Here is a 15,636-nt window from a genome sequence, read left to right as displayed (position 1 = left end):
ACAGAACTCAGATGTCCATCAGTAGGAGAATAGATAATTAAACTGTGGTCTATCCATATAATGGCATACTACTTATCAATAAAAAGGAACAAACTACAGATACGGAAGACAACATGGATGAATATTGTCAGGGTTCAGAACACACTACCACCAAATATGGTGTCTTGGCATACTGAATATTTTAAGCTAAAGGAATTTAAGAAATGGTAGGTGCAGGAAAGACTCTCTGACCTTGCTCTGAAGCAGGTCATAAGAACCTTGTGTGAGAGATGCCCTCCCTGTGCCTGGAGGAAAGAAACATCCTTATCTCCAAAGATGGGAGGACTCCAACAGGAATTTAAATGAACGTACCTTGCTAAATTTCCCCCAGTTTGCCCCTCTTAGCTCATACTCATTTGTCACATTTTCCCATGACTTTCCACTTCTCATCAAACCTATGTAAAAACACTCAGGTCCTAGTATAAAAACCTAGTATAGGACTTCCCTGGTTGTGCAGTGGTTAAGAATCTGCTTGCCAAGGCAGGGGACATGGGTTTGAGCCCTGGTCCGGGAAGATCCCACATGCCATGGAGCAACAAAGCCCGTGTGTGACAACTACTGAGCCTGTACTCTATAGAGCCCACGAGGCACAACTACTGAGCCTGCATGCCACAACTACTGAAGCCTGTACGCCTAGAGCCCGTGCTCTGCAACAAGAGAAGCCACTGCAATGAGAAGCCTGTGCACCGCAACGGAGAGTAGCCGCCGCTCACCGCAACTAGAGAAAGCCCAAGCACAGCAACGAAGACCCAATGCAGCCAAAATAAAAAAAAATAAAAAAAAAAATCCTAGTGTAAAAACAGTTTCTTCAGATCTTCATTTCCTTGTGAAGGCTTCCATGTCACAAAAAGCATTAATAAATTTATATGCCTTTCTTTCGTCAAGTATATCTTTTGTTACAGAGCCCCAGCCAAGAACCTAGAAGGGTAGAAGAAGATTCTTTTTCTCCCCTACAATATAAAAAAAAATTACAGTGAATGGAAAGGGACTGGAAACTAAAAATTATAAACTGTAATGATAGAATTTATATGACATTCTAGAACAGACAAAACGAAACTATAGTGTTAGAAAGCAGATTAATGGTTGCTTCTTGGGAGTGGGAGATTGGGATGGGGCTCGAGGGAAATTTCTGTAATATTTAATAGGCCTTTGGCAAAAATGGTTGAGTAGTACACTTAAGATCTGAACATTTGACTGTATATATTATACCTCGAAAAAATTGAAAAAGGCAAACAACCCGTGAGTTTGGAAGATCTTGGAAGATCTTTTTCTTACAAACAGCTTTCCATTGGTCACCCCTCAAACTCTCCAACAATTATATTTTCAGTGTTTCATTTTAGCTAGTAGATGTGTAATTGTATTTCATTTTGGGTTTTGTTTACATTTGCCCCAAAACATGAGGTCAAGCATCTTTCATATGTTTATTGGCCTTTTGGATACCATCTTTTTGAAGTTTTTTTCTGGTCTTTGCCCATTTTTCCACTGGGACATCTTTTCTCACTTATTTGTAGGAGTTACATACTCTGGATACAAGTCCTTTGTCACATATTCGTATGGTAAATATCTTCTCTCACTCTATAGGTTGCCTCTTCACTCTCAGTGCTGTCTTATGATGAATAAACATTCTTAATTTTTTTTTTCTTTTGCGGTGCGCGGGCCTCTCACTGTTGCGGCCTCTCCCGTTGCGGAGCACAGGCTCCGGACGCGCAGGCTCAGCGGCCATGGCTCACGGGCCCAGCCGCTCCGCGGCACAAGGGATCCTCCCGGACCGGGGCACGAACCCGTGTGTCCCCTATCGGCAGGCGGACTCTCAATCACTGCGCCACCAGGGAAGCCCAACATTATTAATTTTAATGTAGTTCAATTTATATATATTTTTTCTTTATGATTAGTGCTTTTTCCATCCTGTTATAAACTTTTTGCCTATTTAAAGGTTACGAAGATGTCCTCTTATATTTTCTGCTAAAAGAGTTATTGTTTGATCCTTAAAATGTAGATTGGCAATCCAAATGAAATCTATTTTTATTATGTGAGGTAAGAGTCCAAATAAAGTTTTTTCCATATAGATATCCAAATGTCCTAGCACCATTTTTTTGAAAAGACTTTCTTCTCCACTGATGCATGTCCTGGAAGACTTGTAAAAAATGTATATATATATATATATACACACACACACACATATATACATCGACATATATATACACATACATATATGTGTGTATATATACATATATATGTGTGTATATATATATTACATAAATGGATCAAACTCTACACACAGTTCTATATTCTATTTTCACACAATACTGTTGGCATATATGGCCTATTAATGGCTGCATAGTATTTCATTATATGGATGTACCATAAAGAATTTAATTTCCTTATAGCAGACATTTAGAGTAACCAGGTGTTGTTATTGATGTAATTAAGGTGCTGTAATAAACATTTTGTCCAAAGTGAGTGCCAGTTCTTTGTTTTCTAAAGATAAATTGCTGGGAGTGGGAATAGCTGGGCTAAGGTGCAAGGCCATTTTGTAAGGTAGTACCAATTTTCACTCTTCCTCACAGTATGTAAACCTGTTTCTCCACATTCTCACCAAAAGTAGCTATTATCGATCTTTTAAAATCTTTGCTAAGTTGAGTGAAAAGAAAACATTTCTAATTATTTTTTAAAAAGTTAAACAGCTTTGTACTATATCCTTATTGGCTATATTACTGTTTTTGGATGGCCTGTTCAAATCTCCCATTTTTCTTCTGAGGTTATCTTTTCTTATTGGTTTATAAATATATGTGTTATGATAACAGAGTGTTATTTCGTAGTTTCCCTAGCTTGGTTTTTCTCATGTTCTTTTGAGCACCAGTTTGAAGTCAAGCAGTACTAGGAGTTCAATTCTACCCAACGGCAAAAGAAAACCTCTGCCCAGGGCCCAGGTGGGCGAGGCCAGCGTGTCCCGGACAGATTGGCCCCGCCCCATCCCACGCATCCACTCTCGAGGGGGCAGGGCCAAAGGACGCTCCCTCTGTGCGCGCAGTTGCCATAGCAGCCTTGGGGCGGGAGGCTGGAGTTTCCCAGCTTCTGCAACTGAGGAGAAACGAAACCTAGAGAGCCGAGGTCTCGGCGCTGCGAGAGTCGCTGGCGTGCGTAACGTTGACGTGTGACGCCAGCCGGGCCTTGAGGCGCATGCGCGAGCGTGTGTCAGAGTTCTCGGGCCGTCGTCTGCCGACTTTCGGCGGCGGCGCAGCCTGGAGGAGTGCTTCTGCTCCGTGTGTCCTGCAGCACTAGAGTAAGGAGGGCAGGTCCCTGCCTCCTTCCCGGCCTCCCGGCGCGCCACCTCCCTTCACTGTGTCGGGGACACAGAAGGCCTGAAGGAGCGACGCTCCCGGAAATCATCCCCACGAGCGGAAGTGGAGAATGCCCTCCTCGAGTGAGGAGAGGGAGTGAAGCGCAGCCTCTGTAGAGTCTGGGGGCTGAGGTGGGCGTGAGCGAAGGTAATCCAGGCCCTGGTTCCGAGCCCGGGTCCTCCTTCGACTTTCCAGTGGGTTAGGCAGGGGCTGGAACTGAAGTTCCTCCGGGTCAGGGACCGGGCCTTTCGAATGGAGCTTGGGACTCACTTCCACCAGAGGAAACTAGGTCTTGGGTGCTCCTCGCCCAAAGTAAAGCTCTGGATACACACTAGGCATTATTTTCACCGTTGCTAGGAGGAGGAGGAGTTGGCGGAAACACTTCCAAAACTCTTTCGTTTAAGTGTTGGTTGGAGGAGTAACAATTGTATATGAGATATTGCGGGTTTTGTGTTAGGCCGGCGAATTTTGCGGGTATTCTCTTCGTGGCTTTGAGCAGGGGGTCTACATGACTCCCTACTCGACTCTGCAAAACAAGAATGGTAATACCCTCGTAGCAGAATTACAGTGCCACAAAGCTCTTTGGAGTGCTTAATGAGAGGGACAGAGGAACACATACTGGAAACTTTTACCTTATATCCTGTAAACCACAAGCATTTTTGTTGTTAAGCATTGCGGTGCTAGAGTGACGTTGAAGTGCATTGTTAAGACATTCAGAACCTAGTCGGAGGAGTGCCTTTTGTGCTAATCTGATATCCCTTCAATTATTCGATAAATACTTATTGAGTGCTTACTGTGTACTGAGTGCTTACTGTTCTAACTTCTTGGAATGATAAGTGAGTAAAGAAAACAAAGATCCCTGCCATGTGGAGCTTAGGTTGTAGTTTTGGGAAGACAGTTAACAGTAAACATAAATAAGTAAATTATGTGTTAGAAGGAAAAGAGTGCCATGGAAAAAGGAAAAAAAAATACAGCAAGGTTCTTACCTTTACTTTACCATTGGTAATGCAAGATGCAATTTTAAATTAGGATGTCAGGGTAAGCTTCACAGAGGAAGTGACACTTGAGTAAATTCTTGAAGGAGGTAGGGGAAGTAACTATGCAGATATCTGAGGGAAGAGCATTCCAGGCGGAGGGACTAACTCGTGCATAGACAGACTTTCCCCTTGCAGTGTGTCTGAGGTCTTACCTGAACAGCAAGAGAGCCTGTGTGGCTGGAACACAATTAGTAAGAGGGGTAGTATTAGAAAATGAGGTTAGAGATGGAGTGGGGGTGGAGGACAGACATCTTCAAGGGCCTTGTAAGTTACTGTGAAGACTTTGGCCCTTACTTTGAGATGGGGAGCCACTGCAGCCCAGTTTTGAGCAGAGCAGGGATACAATCTAATTTAGGTCTTACAAAGTTACTGTGGTGGGTATGTTTCAGAATAGAATGTAAGAGGCAAGGGTAGAAGCAAAGAGACCAGTGAGAAGGCTATGGGAGTAATCCAGGAGAGAGTTGACAGTGTCTACAATCAGGAGGCTGATAGCTGGAGGTGGGTGAGAAGCAGTTGGATTCTGGGAATTTGATAGTAGGAAACAATGTTTGGATAATTTGTGGATTATTGACCTGAACATTATTCAATATAATATACAATTTATATATAAATATATAATTTTGGTCTGTGTTCCACAGGTATAGTTGGGAAGAACAATGGAGTGTTTGAATCACTTTAGTTGTTTTCCTGTGAGAATAATTACCTATTAGCTTAAGTAAGATTTCAGAGCTTACCTACAACCATTAATTAATATGTGAAGTTCATGACTAAAATCAGACTTTTTCCAAAATAGAATATAGTTGAAATCTAAAAGTTGTAGTTTCCAGTTAGCAAAGTGTGAATTAGGACAGAATAACTTGTTGTAGTAAACTCTTATTTACTTTTATTTAGGATTTTAGTGAATGCGTTCTTTTTGCCATCTTTCAGAAGTTTGTCTAATATAGCTTCTAACAGTTAAAAAAAATCTAAGGTAAGAAAAATATATTAATGGGTAACTGTGATTATCCGCAATTTTTGTGCAATGTGTAAATATATGGTGGCAAACAGAAATGGCTAAGAAGATACTTGTTACTTTAAGAAGTTTACAAGCTAGTAGAGTAGACAGACTTATAAATAATTTTTTTAACATCTTTATTGGGGTATAATTGCTTTACAATGGTGTGTTAGTTTCTGCTGTACTTATAAATAATTTAAATAAAATGTAGGGCTTCCCTGGTGGCGCAGTGGTTGGGAGTCTGCCTGCCGATGCAGGGGACACGGGTTTGGGCCCCGGTCCGGGGAGATCCCACGTGCCGTGGAGCGGCTGGGCCCGTGAGCCATGGCCGTTGGGCCTGCGCGTCCGGAGCCTGTGCTCTGCAACAGGAGAGGCAACAGTGAGAGGCCCACGTACAGCTTAAAAAAAAAAAAAAAAAAAAAGTAGAAGGATGAAAAAGAGTGTTAAGAGAAGAGTACAAATGCTAATAGAATAGTCTTCTGGCTGTTATTTTGTTTATTGTATTGCCCGCTCACCTTTATCTCCCATTTTAATCTTCAGGCTGGTGTAGAATGTATTGAACATGCTAAGTAAATGCAGTAGTCATGAACTGAAGCACCTATTGATTAACATTGTGCCAGCAAGTACCGTGTAATACTCATTGCTGTATCTGCTGGAATTTAGAACTTTTCCAACACTATGCCATTAAGCTTTGCTTCTTTCTCTTGTACCCCATCCCCTTCCATTGGACAGATGTTTTTGGTTTCTTAGGCAGTGTTAGAACACAGAATGTAGGGTTACTATTTGTAATTTGTATATTCGTTAAGGATATTTCTTCAGTTTAAAATTATTCTATCAAAGTGTATTAAGTTTTTGTGCAAAAAATTAATATTTTATAATACAAGCATGGAGCTGTCTGACCAGCCATATAAAGCAGGAATCTAGTTTAGAGACATGCCAGGGTGAACTATAGGTCAGTTTCAACATTGATCAGGAGGCTAACCTGTCAGGTACACCACAGTTGACAAGCAATATGGTGATGAGTGTTTGCTGGTAGCCTGCAAAGGCGATTTGGTACCACCAAAGTGTGTGATTTAGCAAGAGAGTGAGATCTGGACAGAGGATATATTTGGCAATCTTTGTAGGTGAGTAAGTGGGTGGTGTCAGAGAGGTCTGGTAACAGGACCAGTGCTGGGTTCAGGTGCGGGAACCTCTCCTGGAAGGAAGTGAGATTTGGAGGGAGCTAAAAAAAGCTAAAAGTCACTTGTTAGAGTTTGATCAAAGGTCACGTTCAGGGATGAATCTTAGTCTAAGTAAGTGTTTGGGGCCCTGTGGGCAGTGTCTCAGTGATGGGTAGAGGAGAACTTTGGAGAGGAGCTCGGTGCGTTACTTTGGTAATAAGAGCTGCCAGTCACTGATGAATATTTTTTGGTATATGCTTTTTATATGCTAGCATGTTTTATCCTCATCTAAAAAAATGATACCTCAATTTTTTAAATAAGAAACTGAGATGTAGAGTTATTTGCCCACAGCCTCTTACTAAGCTGTAAATGGCAGTGCTGGGATTTGAGCCCAGGTCTATCGGATAGCAAAGCCTTTATTCTTCATTCCAGATTGCCTCATCATGTAATGAACTGTGCTGACATTAGTCTTCCCATTTTTTGTGGGTTGTCATGATTGTGATCCAGTTTGCTGTGGATGAGTTTTCACTCACTAATAAATTTGATTCATTTAATTGTGTGTTTTCTTTTTCTAGATTTTAATTTAATTTGAAAATGAGTAAGTGCAGAAAGCTACCACTGGGTTCAAGTCCTGAGACATTCAGCCCAGATGTTCTTGCTGATATTTTTGAACTCTTTGCCAAGAACTTTTCTTATGGCAAGCCACTTAACGATGAGTGGCAGTTACCAGATTCCAGTGAGATTTTCACCTGTGACCACACGGAATTCAATGTGTTTCTTGATTTGAAGAGCTCCCTAAATGAAGTGAAAAACCTACTGAGTGATAAGAAATTGGATGAGTGGCATGAGCACACGGCTTTCACTAATAAAGCTGGGAAAATAATTTCTCATGTGAGAAAATCTGTGAACGCTGAACTTTGTACTCAAGCATGGTGTAAGTTTCATGAAATTTTGTGTAGCTTTCCACTTATTCCACAGGAAGCTTTTCAGAAGGGAAAACTGAATTCTCTACACCTTTGTGAAGCTCCTGGAGCTTTTATAGCTAGTCTCAATCACTACTTAAAATCCCATCGATTCCCCTGTGATTGGAGTTGGGTGGCTAATACTTTGAATCCATACCATGAAGCAAATGACAATCTTATGATGATTATGGATGACCGACTTATTGCAAATACCTTACGTTGCTGGTACTTTGGTCCAGATAACACCGGCGATATCATGACCTTGAAATATCTGACTGGACTTCAGAATTTCATAAGCAGCATGGATACCATTCACTTGATCACTGCAGATGGAAGTTTTGATTGCCAAGGAAACCCAGGTGAACAAGAAGCTTTAGTCTCTTCTTTGCATTACTGTGAAGCTGTCACTGCTCTGATGACTCTTGGAAGTGGTGGCTCTTTTGTTCTGAAGATGTTTACTTTGTTTGAACATTGTTCCATAAACCTGATGTACCTGCTAAACTGTTCTTTTGACAAAGTCCATGTTTTCAAACCTGCTACCAGCAAGGCAGGAAACTCAGAAGTCTATGTGGTATGTCTCTACTATAAGGGAAGAGAGGCAATCTATCCTCTTTTATCTAAGATGGTGCTGAATTTTGGGCCTGAAATGACCAGGAAAGCTCTCTTTCCCCATCACATGATTCCCGAATCTTTTCTTAAAAGACATGAAGAATGTTGTGTGTTCTTTCATAAATACCAGCTAGAGACTATTTCCGAGAACATTCGTCTGTTTGAGTGCATGGGAGAAGGGGAAAAAGCAAAGCTGAATAGTTTAAGGGACTATGCTGTTCAGTATTTCATGCAAAAGTTTCAATTGAAGCCTCTTTCCAGAAATAATTGGCTAGTGAAAAAATCTAATATTGGTTGTAGTACAAATACAAAATGGTTTGGGCAGAGGAACAGATATTTTAAAACCTACAATGAAAGGAAAATGCTGGAAACCCTTTCATGGAAAGATAAGGTGGCCAAAGGGTACTTTGATAGTTGGGCTGAAGAACATGCTGCATATCATCCTGGGCAAAGTGCTCTTTTAGAAGGGACAGCTTCCAATCTTGAGTGTCACTTATGGCAGATTTTACAGGGAAAGAAACTGCCAAGGGTAAACTGTTCTCCTTTCTGTGATGGTGAAATTTTAAAGGCTCTTAATGAAGCAATTGAAAAGTCATTGGGAGGAGCCTTGAATTTGGATTCCAAGTTTAGGCCAAAACAGCGGTATTGTTGTTCTTGTCACATTTTTTCTGAAGAATTGGTATTTTCTGAGGTGTTTGGCCTTACAAAATGCCTTCAGGATGAGCAGGATGTAGAACCCAGCAACCAAGTAAAGTGCCTGCTTGTGGGTTTTCCAGCTCTCCAACATGTCAAAATACATATACCATTGGAAGTTCAGCTCTTGGAATCAGCTGAACTCATGACTTTTAGCTGTTCATTGCTTCATGATGGAGACCCAGCTTACCAGCAGTTATTTTTGGACTGCCTTCTACATTCATTGCAGCAGCTTCATACAGGAGATATTATGATTTTGCCTGTACTTTCTTGTTTTACAAGATTTATGGCTGGTTTGATCTTTGTACTCCACAGCTGTTTTAGATTCATCACGTTTTCTTGTCCCACCTCTTCCGAGCCCCTGAAGACTTGTGCAGTTCTGCTTTGTGTTGGTTATCAAGACCTTCCAAACCCAGTTTTCCAGTATCTGCAGAATGTGAATGAATTGTTGAGCGCTTTGGTTAACTCTGATGCACCCCAGCAGGTTTTACAGTTTGTGCCAATGGAGGTGCTCCTTAAGGGCACACTACTTGATTTTTTGTGGGATTTGAATGCTACCATTGCTAAAAGGCATTTGCATTTGATTATTCAAGGAGAGAGAGAAGAAATCATCAGCAGCCTTCAGTTATGAAGTTGAACTTGTCCTTTCTGAGATTTAACTTCATGGCATCTTTCAGTTTCCACTGGTATTGCATCCCTTTGTATTGATTTAAAACCTTTTATTTTGAGGAAAGGACAACTTTTGCATCATTTAAAGTTTCATTTTTTCTGGAAAGCCATCAGCTAGTTCTGACCTCTAGGGTATATACACTCACAGACATAGAGTTTTCTATGTGGTAGAACATATGCAGTGATGATATTCAACCTCAAACATGAGAAGTGTATATGAGCTTGGGGTGGACACACCCATGCTTGCATATGCAGTTTATGCAGTTGGTCTTATTTATCTGCTTAAGATTTGCACCTGTGTGCCTTCATTCAGATTAGATTTTTTTTCCAACTAATTTTCTTCCAGTGGCTAATACTGTTACTGAATTGATAGAGGTCTTTGATGAAAGGAGGTGAGCCACTACTCAGCAACAGTAATTTCCTTTAATACTGACCATGTCAGTTATGGATATGTGGAATTCATCATGCCAGACATCTTGATACATGCCATTCATTGCCTTTAGGCCATCGATCCAGTTTACTTCTGTGGTTTAAATGAAGCTACTGTGCTGTTTTATAAATATTTTACTTAACCACAACCATCCAACTAGAAAGGATATCAAGACAGCTTCGAACCAAAGATCATGTTTAAAAAAATGAAAAATTATTGTGTCTAAAACACTCCTATATGAGTAAAAAGTTTCACTTAGCAATGGTATGTAATTTTTAACTTCTGGGAAATAATCTGTGAACAGAAAGATTTTTTTAAATTGCAAAGTAATGTTTATGGTCTCATAATGTGGACATGTGAATGTGATGAATGTAGTGAGTACTGAAGAGAAATTTTAACACTTTCAGAATGATGGTATAACATTAAAATTTTTTTAATTTTCATTAATTCTTTTTTCAGTATGAAAGTAGCACTTTACCAGAAGATTAACCATGAGATCGTTACTTTATCAATTACGTTTGATTTCTTTTGAATTATATGTATTTGTCAGTATAAATGGGCTATTCTGGCCAACTGAATTAAGCAGATCTTTGTTACTTTGAAATTCTGCACAGTGAAGAATATGTGTATTGTCACGTGCATTTTAGACATTTTTGTTAGTTATATGAAAAGTAAACATATTCTTTGATGTATTTGGTTGACAAATATTAACCTGAATTTTTTCATGTTCTTTGCTATTTTGAGTTCCATTATAGATTTATGAATAAAGTCATTAGCAGAGAGATTTTGTGTTCAGTTTTTTAAAGAGAATCATGGGGAAGTTAAAAATATAACTTGGAAACACATTTTTTTTAAAGGAAGGTTTGAATGGGAGTTAATGTTCCTTCATTTCCTCTGATTTGTATTCATTAAAATTTAGTCCTTAATATTTAGTCCTTAATATTTATGGAAGCTCTGCTTCAGGAAAGAAATTGAATACTTAAGGGAGGGAGGAAGAGGGTAGATGTACTTCTTGTCAGGGAGGGTGTGGAGTACTAGAGGTAGATTTCTGAAAGAAATGTGATTTTCTTCTTGTGACTTTATGGAAGCTTTTATAGTTGTATAATGGTAGAAGTCTGATAGAAAAATTGGTTACCAAGAGAGAATCAAAAACCACTCTGGGGAAACCATTTTGCGCTTAAATAGTCTTTATGCCTTGGTTGATTTGGTCCAGTACAATGACTCAGTTTGTTTTTACTTGTTTTAACTATTTGATTAGAATGAAGTTGAAAGCGTAGGTCCAGGTTCTGGTACTAACACTTTCTTTTAAGCCCCTCAAATAAGTATTGAATGCTTAGTTGTTTTTAACATTAACCTGTGTTGGAATATGTAACATACCTGGTGTATGTTATAGTGTATTTTGGTTTTTAATCCAGTGTTTGGGATCAGTTGCTGTTCATCTGGTTTATTGGATTCAAATTTGCTCTAGAGGTGAGATACAACTGGAGTAAAGTTCATATTGAACCGGATGTAGCTGACGGGTACCAATGATTTATAAGAATTTCTCTTTAAGAAAAAGGGAAGGAAAAATGCTGTCTGAAAAATGAATAAAAAAATAGAGGAGGACCATAAGATGAGAGATGATTTGTATAGTTTATCAAGTTAGTTACTGTTCTTAAAAAAATTCTTTTTAGTAGATTTTGAGATTTTGAACTTAATTGTGATGCTGTTTATTTATTTATTTATTTATGGCTGCGTTGGGTCTTCGTTCCTTCATGCGGGCTTTCTCTAGTTGTGGCGGCGGGAGGGGGGGGAGCTACTCTTTGTTGCGTTGTGCGGGCTTCTCATTGCGGTGGCTTCTCTTGTTGCGGAGCACAGGCTCTAGGTGCGTGGGCTTCAGTAGTTATGGCATGCAGGCTCAGTAGTTGAGGCTCACGGGCTCTAGAGCGCCAGCTCAGAAGTTGTGGCATGCGGCCTTGGTTGCTCCGCATGTGTGATCTTCCCGGACCAGGGATCAAACCCATGTCCCCTGCATTGGCAGGCGGATTCTTAACCACTGCACCACCGGGGAAGTCCCAATTGTGATGCTTTATGAAAGGAATTTTTAACAGCCAGAAAATTTAAACATCACAAATGTGTTTCCTAACAAACTTAGAGAAAGAGGTCTTACACATTTACTTTCTTCAATATTGATTTTTGTTCTCCCTAAGAGAAAAGTCAGTTTTGTATTTTAGTGAGGGCTTTTATATATTATCCTAATGTCACATAAATATTTAAATGTGTTAAAAGTATCTTTTCTGAATAAATTTAAAATCCAAATTTGTGGACTTTCTCTATCTTTAATTATTTTGTTTAAAAAGATTTGCATTAAAAATTTTTTTCTACTCCAAAAATCTTGGAGTGTAATGAAAGAAGCAAGATATTAGGATAGTTGGAAAAAGCATGTTTATTATGCTTTTGTTATTTTACTTATCTTTGATGAGAATACTGGGTCTTTTAAATATTTAAACCTTATCTTTTATTTCCAGATGAGATCATTAATTGAATAGTTTTAATGTTAGTTACGGTACTGTTATATGTGGTATGGGTATATGAAATCAGTTAATACCTCACATTTTTAGAAATGAAAATATTGATTATAAACCCAATCAAAATCTTATTTTCCATGTTTAAATATTTAATACTTTTCATTGATTTTTTTAAAAAGGGCAACATATTTCGTTTAGTGTATTTTTGCTTTTGAAGGTGAAAGTACGAAAAAGGAGATTTTTAGTTTTGTTTCAGTTTTTAAAATTGTCTCAAGCAGTAAATGATTATTACTTTTTATAAAACCAGTACCTCCTTACAAAGATTTTAACCAAAGCATGAGAGGTTTTCTGTTAATTTTTATGTTCTAAAAAAATAAAAACATTTACTAATTATACTGGTACAATTACGTCTTAAATTTCCTTTGTAATCTGTTTAATACAATTTGAACAATACTTAGACTTAATATAGATATTATCCTTTATTAAAATGATGAAAAATTATTATACTTAGATGGTACAGATAGCCAAGGCCTGGCTGAAAATTTGTTTACAACATAGTTACTATTGAAAAGAGAGACTCAATTATTTGATAATAGGCCTCCCCACCTTTTTTTTTTTTTTTTAAGTTAGATTAAAACTTATTTCTGGATGATCTTAGTAGAACTAACTATAAAACAAAAATCCCAATATTTCCTAATAAATTTCTATTTGGATGGTAAATGTTTTTCCGGTTGGCCTAATGGCCAAGTAGCAAAAAACTAAAAACTTGATGCTACATATAGTCACTTATAATATGTTGGTATGTTTTAGGGCATGTAATTAAAACAATAATCCTCAATAAATTTGTAATAAGTTATTTTTTATTTTGTGCTTCCAATCAGTGCATTCTTTAGTTTATGTAAAATAGTTTATATAAAATTTTTGAATAAGAAGGGATTCCCCTGCCCTCCCCCCCATTCTGTTATTTGTTTTTTCTTAGTTTTGGTCAATACAGAAAATGAAGGTAATTTATCTTTGGATAAGTACAAGTTTATACTGGAATGTTTTGGGAAGAGGTGAAGCTGCTTTATAGCCACAGATATGGAAGATGCCAACTGTTCTTTACTAGTGAAAATATTTAGAAATTATCTGTCACTGAGCATAGGTTTGCATTTAATTTCACTCAATTGAAAATTTTATTTAAAAGTGTAATCTGCTTATGTTCATATATAGGTTGCGTACTCATTTACAAATTGTACCCATAATAGTGTTTTTCTAATTTACTCAAGATCTTGACCGTTGTGTTTTTACAGAGTGTCTTAATAGATTAACTAGGTGTAATCATTCTATGTTCATTTATACCAAGTGCAGGAGCATCAGTTTAGCCTGTTACCAGGGATTTAATAATATTTAATATTGCAGCCACATTGTTGATTTGTGGCTTAAATTTGTTATGATATAGTTAAGGAACACATTTGTAGAGATTGTTCTTTTTCTCTATGTACACTATGCTAAAAAGATACTTTTATTTTGAAAAGTTTACATATCTTTGTGGATAAACCTATTTTGTTTACATGTATATCTACATCTTTTTTCTCTTTAAGGGTTTAGGATTTAAGATTGTGTGCATCAACACCAAATTAATTTACTGGGCAAGACAGATGGGCTTTTACTGTCTAGACTTTTGGGAGTTCTATTCTGTTTCCAGTGAACTCCAGGACTGAAAATTTAGTTTTTATACTAGACTAGCTGAGAAAATTCAAAACAAGCACAGATATCCTAATGAATTTCTTTTTTTTTTGTTGTTAGAGTAAACATCATTCCTGCAACTATCCTGTAACTCAAGTAATGTTAATCTCGTCCTGTTTTTATTTCACTTACTGCTTGGGTCATTCAATTTGAAAATTTTTGATTGATTTTTCTGCTCTCTGGAACATTTTATTTGCAGTATTATATATATATATATATATTTTATTGAGGTATAGTTGATGCACAATATTATATAAGTTTCAGGTGTACAACATAGTTGAGAATTTTTAAAGATTATATTCCATTTGAACATTACTTACATTGTTCTTTCTTTTTTTCCCCCATTCTCTCTTTTTCTTGCCAGAATTATAAACTCAAGGGCAAGGCACTATGACATATACTTATTTTGTATCTAATATTGTCAATATAGGTGTTTATAGAATACTATTTGATTTTGTGTTTTTATTATAGAAAACTTTCAAACATATACAACATTAAAATTAGATAACAGCCCCCCATACCCTCACCCAGTTACCATAACTATCCACATTTTTCTGAACTAATTTTATCCTCCACTTTTTTTTTGGAGTATTTTGAAGCAAATTCATGAAATATCTCTAACAGATCACACCTAACAAAATATCATCCAATACTTAGTCTGTGTTTAATTTTTCCAGATTGTCTCAAAAATGGCTTTTTACAGTTGACTCAAATAAGGATCCAAATAAGGCTCACACATTGCATTTACTTAATATGTCTCCAAAGTCTCTCCATCTATTGAGTCCCTCTCCCAACATTTTCTTTAACATGCTAATTTAACTGTCCTGTAGTTTTCCACATTCTGTGTTTGGCTGATTATTTTATCTTTTAACTTGTATATATGCCACACATTGTCTATAAAATGGTAGTTAGATCTAGAGAATTGATTGCTTTTGGCAAGGATACTTCATAAGTGGTGTTGTGTACTTCCTTTTCTATCATGCCACAAAGCACAAAATGGCTGGTTGCCCCCTCTCAGTGACATTAGGGTTAGTCAGAGATTCAGATATCAATTTTATTTTTACACTACTAAGTTTTCTATCAACCTTTCACTTAATAGCATTGGCTTCTATTGAGTATTGATTTTTAGCTCTATTAGGGGTTGCAAATTAGTGGTTTTCTGACTACATTTCTTCTGTACTAATTGGACTTTATAATATGTTCTTGAGGTCATCAACTATTTCTTCCTGAAGCAGTTTGTTCAGAAAAAGCTGGAGAAATGCTTAATTTTTAAAAAATTAATTTTTTTATTGAGGTATAGTTGATTTGCAATATTGTATTAGTTTCAGGTATACAACATAGTGATTCAAAATTTTTATAGTTTATACTCCATTTATAGTTATTATAAAATATTGGCTATATTCCCTGTGCTGTACAGTATATCCTTGTAGCTTATTTATTTTATACATAGTAGTCTGTATCTCTTAA

General features: G+C 37.5%; 2 protein-coding genes across 5 annotated transcripts in view; both read left to right on the top strand.

Annotated features, from left to right (window-relative positions):
* Positions 1-3,393: 3,393 nt before the first annotated feature.
* On the top strand, positions 3,394-11,239 carry CMTR2 (cap methyltransferase 2). Its single transcript, XM_079907198.1, has 2 exons — positions 3,394-3,527; positions 7,147-11,239. Exon 2 carries the CDS (start codon positions 7,166-7,168, stop codon positions 9,464-9,466), a length of 2,301 nt encoding a protein of 766 aa, XP_079763324.1. The 5' UTR covers positions 3,394-3,527; positions 7,147-7,165; the 3' UTR covers positions 9,467-11,239.
* HYDIN (HYDIN axonemal central pair apparatus protein) overlaps positions 3,438-15,636 on the top strand; it is a 432,533-nt gene continuing 420,334 nt past the window's right edge. For 2 of the 4 annotated variants that reach the window (XM_079907197.1, XM_079907191.1), the window contains exon 1: positions 3,438-3,527. The gene's annotated coding sequence lies outside the window, so the exon portion shown is untranslated. Of the gene's footprint in view, positions 3,528-7,870; positions 7,893-15,636 lie in introns of those variants that run through there. The other 2 variants (XM_079907192.1, XM_079907194.1) reach the window with 2 other exon arrangements.

This window comes from Stenella coeruleoalba, assembly GCF_951394435.1.
Source record: "Stenella coeruleoalba genome assembly, chromosome: 20".
Taxonomy (NCBI): Eukaryota; Metazoa; Chordata; class Mammalia; order Artiodactyla; family Delphinidae; genus Stenella; species Stenella coeruleoalba.
This window is presented reverse-complemented; position numbering and strand designations above follow the sequence as displayed.

Bases quoted from the DNA above. Each gene is read 5' to 3' on its own strand.
- CMTR2 (XM_079907198.1), top strand. From the start codon at position 7,166: ATGAGTAAGTGCAGAAAGCTACCACTGGGTTCAAGTCCTGAGACATTC.